This window comes from Salarias fasciatus, chromosome 17, assembly GCF_902148845.1.
Source record: "Salarias fasciatus chromosome 17, fSalaFa1.1, whole genome shotgun sequence".
In the NCBI taxonomy this organism is placed as follows: domain Eukaryota; kingdom Metazoa; phylum Chordata; class Actinopteri; order Blenniiformes; family Blenniidae; genus Salarias; species Salarias fasciatus.
Window position 1 is genome coordinate 3,196,096 of NC_043761.1, and position 10,440 is coordinate 3,206,535.

The 10,440-nt window shown below is 48.3% G+C and overlaps 1 protein-coding gene across 1 annotated transcript; it reads left to right on the forward strand.

The window, feature by feature from the left end:
• Nucleotides 1-715: 715 nt before the first annotated feature.
• Nucleotides 716-9,794, forward strand: mtpn (myotrophin). The gene is made up of 5 exons (XM_030113969.1): nucleotides 716-873; nucleotides 958-1,062; nucleotides 4,922-5,041; nucleotides 5,447-5,530; nucleotides 8,680-9,794. The coding sequence occupies exons 2-5, from the start codon at nucleotides 979-981 to the stop codon at nucleotides 8,764-8,766; spliced, it is 375 nt and encodes a 124-aa protein (XP_029969829.1). The 5' UTR covers nucleotides 716-873; nucleotides 958-978; the 3' UTR covers nucleotides 8,767-9,794.
• The last annotated feature ends 646 nt before the right edge of the window (nucleotides 9,795-10,440 follow it).

Here is a 10,440-nt window from a genome sequence, read left to right on the forward strand (position 1 = left end):
AGGGAGTGTCTTATCTTATAATAATGTTCACAGTCCCAGGCTCTTCCTGCCCAAATGAGATGCTAAGTGATATATATAGAAAAAATCTGTATCTGTGGACTAATCTTACTGTCATGCTGTGTTTCCTCTTGACTCTCTGTCACTGTTTCCTCTGGTGAGATTATTTTCAGCCTTAACACTTAAAAAAATAAAAGAAGAAAAAAAAAACAATTTAAGGTTAACCATGTGCCAAGGGACTGCCACTACTCTCACCACTGCCATTTTGAAAGGTTTTCATGGGGGGCCTCTGCGAACACATATCAGAGAGGGGATCCTACCAGGAGCCCTCGATGCTGCATCTTGCTTGGGTCTCTGAGGTCCATCTTGCGCGGACTGGACCCAAAAGTATTGCTTGGGCCCCTACCGGGCCTAAACTGTGTCTCGCTTCGGTCCTCCTCGTTCGGCCCTCGGAGCGTCTCGGAGCGCCCCTGCACACAGCTCAGTGGAGCACACAGTGGTGCGTTCAGGACACTCTGTTATTAAAATAATCCAAGTTACATGAACGTTATACCCTTACAATACTATTTGTAAATACGGCACAAGGACACAAATATTAAAATATTTTCATGAAAGTACAAGCGATATTACTATTTTGAAATATTGACGTTGTAGAAGCACATTGTAGAAATCAAATGATCGCTTTACGTCAGTACATGAACGCACCACCAAACTTTTCCGGGTAACGACATCGGAAACGCTTGTTTTTGCAGAAAGGCGGATCCCTGTCTGCTACTTTGCTTTTTTACAACTTCTATTTCACCAAATTAGACCCACCGGGCTTCCGAAATCGAGCTGCATCGGGTGTATTGCGCTTTAAAACGACAGGAAGTTGAGGTGAGCCGCCGCAGCGGAACTCCACGGAAAGGAGAGCTTCACTGGGTTGTGGCTGGCTAACTTTTAACGCAACTTGTCCTGCAGCACCGGAGTGAAGACGGGAAGATGGGAGATAATGCCAAGGATGAAGGGCTGATGTGGGCACTGAAGGCTGGAGATATGGAAGAAGTGAGGTCCAAAGTGCTGACGGTAAGACGATCGTTTTAGCTACATAGGAATAAACGGTAGTTAGCAAGCTGGCTAGCGATAGCCGGTGTTTCGGATTGACTGGTTTCCTTGTTAAATGGTGGTCGACTTCCTTTAGGGTCGCTTGTTGCTGCTAATAACAGCGTGTGTTAAAAATCCTACCTAAATTCATAACTGTCCCGGTGAACCCTGTTTTACAGGGTTTCCAATATAGTTTTAAAGTATCGTAACTTGTGCGAGTGTTATTTTAACATCTCGCGGCAACAAGGGATGCTGCAGGAAGTGGGTCATCAGTTAACAGAGATACGATCTAATCCGAAACACCGGACTGGGGAAATGTTCAATTCAACTCATGTTTGCTAATAATCTAACTATTATAGGTCATCGTATCACGTTGGCCTGTAATCAAGTGACAATTGGCTGACTGTGGTTGGTCCTTACACACGTTTTAAAATACTCTTACCAAGTTTGAGAACAATGCTAGCATGTTAGCATACTGCAATGCCAATTTTACATGAAGACTGGGCCATTGTTCAGCCCATTAATCCTCGAATAAAGCTTCATAAAGTGATTTAACTCAGGCGGAGTGTACTCGTTGTAGTTCCGGGGGTAGCTGTGGCACTGCTGAGGGCAACCTGTTGGTGAAGCTAGCCGACAATAGCCCCGGGAGGCTCAGACACAACAGCTGCGTCTGATGCAATAGTCGTTTTTAAAACAGCGCGTAGCCCACATGTGACTGGAAAGTGCTGGGGATGTATTCGGACTCTTGTGTCTGTAGTAGAGCTCGCTGCTAAACGCATCCCGGCCGAGCTGACAGGCCTGTGATCCAGCACAGTCCAGGCGGCTCTGGTGGGCGGGGATCCCGGCTGCAGCCCAGGAGATGGAGGATCATGTCAGGGATCCCTTCTCCAGTAAATCAGGTTTTCTTAGGTGTATATTTTGTTTTTCATCCAACTCAACTCACTAACTAAGTTGGCTTACTGTATACTATCTTTTTTCCTGCTGTGATTCACCAGTTTTGTGAGATACCAGCTGCAAACTCTGTTTGCCAAGATGCTAGACTCAATGAATACTGGCCAATGACATGAAAAAAGACTATTTCAGATGTAATTAGTCCAAATTGACAGTACTTTTCATTTGATTCAGTTTTTTTCCTAGTCAGACCCTGAGGGCCGGTCAAACACGGCCCACGGGCCTCATGATGCCCAGACCTACCTAACCACTGGAATCGTCTTGTGGGCAGCCATATGAAGGCTGCTCTGGGAAGCTGTTGGGGGTCAAGGGTCATGCTCAGTGGAAACCTGAAAGCTGACACACTAATTGCTTGAGAGATAATTCAACAGTAGAATAGTGTCTCCTCCCAGCCGGCTGTGGCTGCTTACTTCTCATCTATCATCCATCTTTAATACCAGGGGAGTCGTAACCCTTTTAGTTCACATTATTTAGTTTCTTTGATAAAGAAGTATTTTTACATTCAATAAAGGAAGTTTTCTCATGCTAAATATTTGGAGACACTCACAGACTGTATATTTATGGAGTTCCAGACAGCCCGGTCACCTTCCACTTCTGCTTTTTGTGTTAATCTAACAGCGCATTGAGATGTCGGCTACCTTTCTATCTTTTACCTTCACTGTTCAGTCATACTGTAGCTTTAGGTTTTGTAGCAACAGTGATAATGGTGGTGTTGAAGATGATGATGATGATGATGATGGTTGTTTCCAGGAAGTAGCTGTTTTTTTTGTTTAGAAGAAAGGGCAGCAGTCACGCCTCTGTGGAGGAAGTTCCCAATTACACTGAGGAATCCACCAAGCATTGGAGTTTCAGGGCAGACTGCATTCCGACGGATCATTTTTCCTTTTTTCTCTCTCTCTCTCTGTCTCCTTTCAAATTGAGCAGCTGCTGTGTTCAAAGGTTATTTTCCTGCTCTGCATAGACGTTTGTCAGTGGTTAGACACTTTACTTTGCAGAGAACTCTCAAATCGCAGAGTCTGAATCTAAAGAGGCTATCGATGGAGATGCACACAAATGTGAAACTGTATCGTGTCTGAAAATTCTCTTTTTATCTTTTTGTTTTGTCGAGTCAGTTATTGATGGCTCAGTGTCACCTTTCTGCAATCTTTTAGGAGGTTAGGAGGGCGTTTGTTCCCTGCTGCTCTCTGCCCGGCCACAAACATCCTACATCCTACAAAGGCCTTTTCTTCACAAGGGAAAAACGGACATCTCATTTCATTCAGGGTGTCTGAGCAGTACGTCTCCATAAAGGAAAAAAAAAAAACAAACTATCAACTTCATCATAAAACAAGTTATTGATTAACAGAAAGTGTCAAGGCCAAACCCATTAATGTGATCTGCTTAACATCAGACACATCAGCATTACGTGATATCGTTCAGTAAACACTGATTTTGTGGACAATTTAATCGACACATCAAGCTTGAAGAATGAGCCTGAAACGACTCGTATTCAATCTGTAGTCGGGGCAAAATATTAATTATTGCCACTGGAACAAAACAGCCTTTTTCCCGACAAATGTGTGTGATTTAAAAGAAGCTTGTGGCGAAGAAAGCAGCGGCGCTCCTCAGGCAAATTGTTCTCTTAACTGCAGAGCACCATCAGCAAAAGCTCAGCCCCCCCATTAGTTTTTAGATCGGACTCTTTGTGCAGTCAGCAAGTTTTTCGCCCAAGGATCTTAAGCCGCGGCGCATACGTTTGGGGACGGCGAGTCGGATATATATTCCGGGGCCCGGCCGCAAAGGGCTTTAACAGTAATGACTAAAATCAATCCGAAAACAAATGGGCTTCTGGTGTAAGGGCATTGAAATGAGACTAATATGGTTTTTTTTGTTTGGTTTTTGTTAAAAGTTCTTCTCCTGAAAAACATTTGGAAACAGCTGCCTGTGCTGTAAAACCCTCGAAGCATTCATGATTAACTCTATCAGGGTGAAGTGAGAGCGTCTGTCAGTAAATGGGTTTAAAATACAGCAAAGAAAAGCGACCAGAGTTCAGTTCTGGAGGCTGTCAGCGTGAGGAGAGGTCTGGATCTGAAGCCCGTCACTGAGATCTGCTGGGAAATGATCTGTTCCAGCGTGTTGGAACTTGACCTTCAGTGCAATTTGTAATAGTGTGGCAATCATGTAGATTACATCGTTTCCGGGCGGGTCAGAGGTCGCAGAAGAGGCTTTGCGTTGATTTGACCCCAGTGCAGGAGAGAACGCAGACCAGCTGCAGACCTCAGTGGTATCAATACTTTCTCAAACCATTGTAGCAATGAATTCTTGGAAAAAGATGTGATTTTTTTGAATTTTCTTCAAAAGGTGTTTTCAATAAAGTGACTTTCACAACCAGATATATTTCTAACATCTTGCATATTCAGCATAAAGACATTAAATGTTTTGAGTACGAACCTGAGAAATAATAACATCTCTGTACTTGTGCAGCAGCACCAGGTCCTTCCCAAAGACTAAATGCAACAAAAAGGGAGGGATTTCTCTCCATCACAGACGAAAGTGTCTGCTGTGAACGGTAATCAGATGATCGGCAGGAAGCAGGAGGATTCACACTTCATACCTGTCATTAAATTATGTTAGAAACCGAAGAGCGGCTCCGTATCGTGATGAGATGATCGTATAGAGGCTCATCAGCACGGCGGTGGCAGTCCCGCTTTTTACCCATTCCCTCTTTTTATTGGCGTCTCACCTTTTATTAGATCTGCTCTCAGTCGCCCCCCAGAGAAGAAGATAGTTGGAGTTAGCGTAAAGTAACGTGTTGCTCTTTCTTCCACCGACAGGCCGATGGTCCGATGTTCTAAGAAGTTCTACGTTCTCACAGCTCTTGACGTTTGGATCGTTTCTCTCTCTTTCCCAGAGCGAAGACGCGAACCGGACCCTGGACAGCAGCAGTGGCAGGAAGCCCCTGCACTACGCCGCAGACTTCGGTCAGCTAGAAGTGCTGCAGTTCCTGATCCAGATGGGCGCAGACATCAACGTAAGAGAACAAAACCGCCGACGAAGCTCCCGATTTATTCTGCAGGCCTCATTCCGTCTTCAACTCTGACTCAACAAATCGACTTTCAGTATTTCCTGGATTCATTCCTCACAGACGCGTAGCTTTAAATGTTTTAGCGAGATCCGATGCTTTCCTGCCTCCTGGGTCTGGGATTGTTTGTGGAGTCTCCTTTCACCAAACACTCTGCTCGGCTCCCGACACATGAAAGATAGATTTATTGGTAAAGTGCGCTGCCTGGTCGTGACGATCGGAAGCGAAGCCTTCCCTTCTCACAGCGCTTCTTATTCATTTTTCATAAAAGAGCGTTGTGCTGGGGGCTGCAGCTCCTCCTCTTCCTGTTCATCCTCCGCTCACGCCCTTCCTCCTCCTCCTCCTCCTCTGCAGGCTACAGACAGTCTCGGCCTCACCCCGCTGATCACCGCCTGTTACGAGGGTCACCGCGACAGCGTCAAGCTGCTGCTAGAGAAGGTTGGTGTCTGACGTATCCGACGAGGCGAGCCGCCGGACAAAAGGCCCTTTAACGCAGCGCCGCGAGGCCGAGCCGCCGGAACCTTCTACGGCGTCCTCTGTGTTTGTCTGTTTTGAAGCTCTGTGCTGCTTGGCAGTTTGCGCAAAGGAGGGAGTCGTGGCGGGGAAGCGGCGGCGTGCCGGCAGTCGGCTGGTGTTGATTCTCCATGTCCGTCGGCGCCGTACGCCGCGGCCCTCGAGTTAAATCGTCCAGCTTTTCAATTCAGTCAGACACTTTTCCAGAGAAAACCCAACTGAGCCACATGAGCAAGAAGAGCGTGAATGAGCGCCGTGTTGCCCCGTCTGAGCTTCAGTGTTTATGTGACACAGATCGAACACGATGAGTTGGAAAATCTACACCGAATAAACGGTTTGCGTCGATCTGTAAATGTCATATTTGCAATTTTATTTACAAAACGCCATAAAAGCAGGAAGCACAGATAACAGCAGGGCTCCAGACGTTTCCTTCGCCGCGGCGCTCTCCACATCACTCGCCTCAATAGAAGGAATTTTTTTTTTTTTTTTTATCCTCCCAGGAAAGCGGTCTGAAGAAGTGAGCTGGTCCAACGAAAAAGAGATAGACACTCTTGTTCGCCTTGTCTGTCAGATGTCAGTAACGATAATCTGATGGAGCGACAGGGGTGTAGCTGAGGGACCGGTCGCAGTGGAAGTCTAACCTTTCCACCGCCGCTGCATCTGAAGCGGGCGCCCCCCCCGTCTGCAAACCAAAGCCCCTCGGGTAGACCTTTCCGCGGAATCCGCCGCCTCCGTTGTAATAATAGAGCCGCTGACAGGCGCAGCTCATCTGAGAGGGGATTATGGCGGAAGACCGGGATTTGGGGGGAAACGGCGGGTCTGCACCGCCGCCTCCGTCCTCGCTCATCTCCGCCAAGCCGCGCCCGAGATTAACGCCCCGATACAGCCCAAAGTTCAGCGGTCACCGCGGGGACCACAGCCCACAGATTTACCTACGGCGGCTCTGGGAACTCGCCGCACGTCGTAGCGGGAGATGAACAGATTGTGTGGGAGCGGCGGCGTCCGGATCCCCTCCCGGCGGACGGCGGCTGCAGCTCCTCGCTCGCCGCGTCTGCAGCAGATAGAAGGAACCCGCAGAGAATACCGGATTGTGACCGCTGCAAAAAAAAAATGGCGTGCTGGCACGCAGAAAATGGCTCGGTTCGCCGCGGCATCATGGGAACTGACCCGCTCGCCCCCCCCCCCCCCCCCCAGCTGCATGCGGCGCTTTTGTTGGTAATGAATTATAAAACGCCGCGTTAACCCCGGAGGCGACCCGGCCGTCGGAGCGCTGACTGCGGCCCGCCGAGGACACACACTCAATTTGAAGTCAACAATGGAGGGACTCGAGGGGAAACACACACCAACACACACCTGCTGTTCTTCCTCTGTGAAGAAACCAGAACGCGGCTGACTGTAAACCGAGGGAAGACGGGGTTACGTTGTTCTGAATCAAAACCAAGAACCGGCAGTGAAGAACGATCAGCCTGATTGGTCCGACACCGGAGGACGTGTTGACCCTTTCAGCGCCCGATGAAAAGTTAATGGACTCTTCGGAGGCTCGGCGGCGTTACGTTACTGACCCGACGCCGTGTGGCTCGCTAATCGCCGCCATGATGAGCCCGACGTGGCGTCCTCCCATTCATCAGGCCGCGCCTCCCTCGGCCGCCGCCTCCCCCTTTGCCCGGCTGATGTTTGGACGGCGAGACGCTCGGCAGGGGCCATTCTTCAAGCGGAGGGAAGCTCATTACTGTAAGTGATGTCAGGAGCTCGCCGTCCAGCCCGTTGGCCGCCGGGGATGGCGGCGGTGTCCTAAGAGGCAGTAACGAGGAGCGGCCATTACTGGAACGCCGCCGCACGTCCCCGTACGGAGCGCCAGGCCCCGGCAGGGCTGGAATGGCGGCGATGTGCGGAGCAGCTGAGAGGGAATCCTCATTACCGCACCGCTTTGCCTCAAACACGCCGGGATCCTCTGTTGTGTTTATCAGACGGGAGGCGGGGATGGTATCGGCGGTGAGAGGGCCGGAGTGCAGGTGCGACGCCTTTCCAGCCGTCTAAATGAGGTCTGCGGAGTCGGACCCGCCGCCGCCGCCGCCGCTAATGACTTCCCCAGAGCTGCAGGAGGAGGAGCGGGGAGCAGGAAGCCTCTCCGCCTCCCTTCTGCCCTCCCCTCCGCCCGCCGAACTCCTCAGACCGGAGAGTGTAGTGATCGGTCAGCGGCCGCCCGGCTCGAGCAAGGCAGCAGCAGCAGCTCCTGGAAACGTTCATCCGCATGACAAACACCTCGCCGCACTTCTGTTTTCGTTCAATGCTCAGAGTTTTTTCTTCTTCTTCTTCTACCAGACAAAACAATTGATGTCAGAAAAGCACGAGCTTTGGAGCTCGGGTGTTGGGTCGTCTCTGACGGGATGGAGATCAGAAGAGAGCAGATAGGCCGTTTCTCTGCTCAGATCGAAAACGGAATTTGTTGGGCGTTTTGCCTCTCACTGACCGGCGTCGAGTTTCTACAGAAACTCATGATCACGCAAAAATAAAGAAGTCAGGACCGTGCAGGAATCTCAAAGCAAGAGGAAGCACAAACTGAAGGCATCATGAACGTATTTTCAGCTGAATTAACCCAAGAAAATTCATGTTTTCACTTTAATTGTCTTAAAATGAACAGAAAAACTTGTTTTGCTCAATAAATTGAAGTTATGCCAGTTTCATTACAAAACTAATGAAAATTAATTTTGTTTTTCAATATGTGTTTATCTTATTACTTCAGAGAAACAGACCTTTTATTCTTAATGTAGCTTTAAAAAATAAAGTGAAAAATGGGAGAAAAGTTTTCCTTGAATTTAAGTCACATTGTGGTTTCGAAGTGTTGATTTTTTGGGGGGTAATTTGAAGATGACCCATGATGCATTGCAGCAAGAAAGCATTATTTCTTTCTCAATATAATTAGCAAACTGGATAATATTAAATAATTTCAAATGCATGTATGAGTCTAAATTTTCCGGAGCTCATCGGAGTCGAAACGTGCAGAAGTCGCCGCCGCCCCGGCGACCGAGCGAGAGACTTCCTGCTCAGCGCTGTTCACTGCTGTCGCCCCGCAGGGAGCCAAGAAGGACCTGAAAGCAACGAACGGCGCCACCGCCCTCGAAGCCGCCGACAACGACGACATCAAGCAGCTGCTAAAGTGAGGCGCGGCGGGCGGCTGGACAGGCGGGCGGACGGACGCAGTGGTCCCTCGACAGAAGACGGACTCCCCCCCCTCTTCCCCCCATCGACCCGTCATCACTGCTTCGGTCTGTTTGTCGGAGGTTCATGTTGTCTGGCTGCTCTTATTTTTATTCTTTTCCCCTTTAACTCGTATTTCGTTTGGTTGTCGTCCGGGTTTCTGGACCAGGCTTTGTGTTTCTGCACTCCGGCCTCTCGATGGCGTCTCCCTCCGGGACCAAACGCCGGAAAACAAATTCTCACCTTGAAATCTGGATTCTCTGCAAACACGAAGCGCGGCTCGCAAGCGGCCCGTCGTTCTAGCGGTTTTCTCTTGAAACTAAAATACTAAGAGGCCGGCGGCGTGTGGGTCGTAATAGTGTGACTTCAGCCTCGTTCACTACCTTCAGTTTCTTTCACGGCTGCCTGTCCCTCGAATCCAGCCCTGAAATGTTTGCAGATGTTTAAAAGAGGCCCAGATTTTCCTTTTCTACTCGCTAACATATCAAATGGTGTTTTTTTTTTTTTTTTTTTTTTTTTTTCTTGTGTGACAAATTTCACATAATTAATGAGTTTATGAAGTGTTTCTGTGTTCTTTGACCAATCACCATGCTGGCTAACTAGAAAGACTTGAATGTTGCAATTAAAAAAATAAATAAATAAATAAAAATCTGCTAAACATTTAATTTTGAAGCAACGTTGACAGATTACCGGGGATGTGTTCGTTTTCTCGCCCCGCCGGCATTAGATCCCCTGTTCTCATCGCAGCTTCTCTGTGTGCTCTGTAACCGTCGCGGCGTTGGACGGCGGGGTGAACGGGGGCTAGCGTTGGCTTCCCCCCCTTCGAAATGGATTTGGTGAGACGCCCCGCCTGTTTTCTTTCTTTTTTTCTTCTTCTTTTTTTTTTCTTTTCGCTGCTGCATGTCGAAGCTGCCTCTGGTTTATGCTACGAAACGGTCGCTTGTCCTCCTCTTCGGTTGCTTTCCAATGAATTACTACAGTGTAATGGACAAAAACAAACACGAGAAAAAAAAGAGCTCTTGCTGACTTTGTGACAAAAGTCTGTTTAAAAAAAACACAAAGAGACTGAAATAAAAAAAAAATCTTGAAAGAAATGATCCCGTGTGTGTGTGTGTGTGTGTGTGTGTGTGTGTGTGATCAAGAGAAGAAGCTCGTGGTTGAAGCGCTCCTCCTCCCAGGCCGAGCCGAGGTCGCCTCCAGTCGGACGAAGCCGTATAAGATGGAACTGAAGAGTGTGTGTCGCGGAGACAAAGCACTGCATTGTGGTCCGCCGTTGCCGTGACGAGGGCATCGCTGTGATTTTTTATGCTGACTTACGACGAGGCTGTTTTTTTGCTGCTGACGCCTCCGAGTTGCTCGTTCCAGAGCGGCGTGGAGGTGTCGACTTCAGCAGAACGTTTTCGCTAAGAGGGATGTTTCCCACACGCTTCTGTTGATGTTATTATAACCTTTATTTATGCATGATGCAGCTTTTACCAGCTTGGCAAAAATTAAAAAAAAAAAAAAAAAAGAAAACATCAAAGGGAAGGAGAAGTGATAGATAAGTTGCTATTTAATTATTTGTGAGATAAAAGTGGTGAAAGAATGTCTTTAACTTTAATTTTTCTATTTTCCGGGCCATTCACATGAACTGTCGT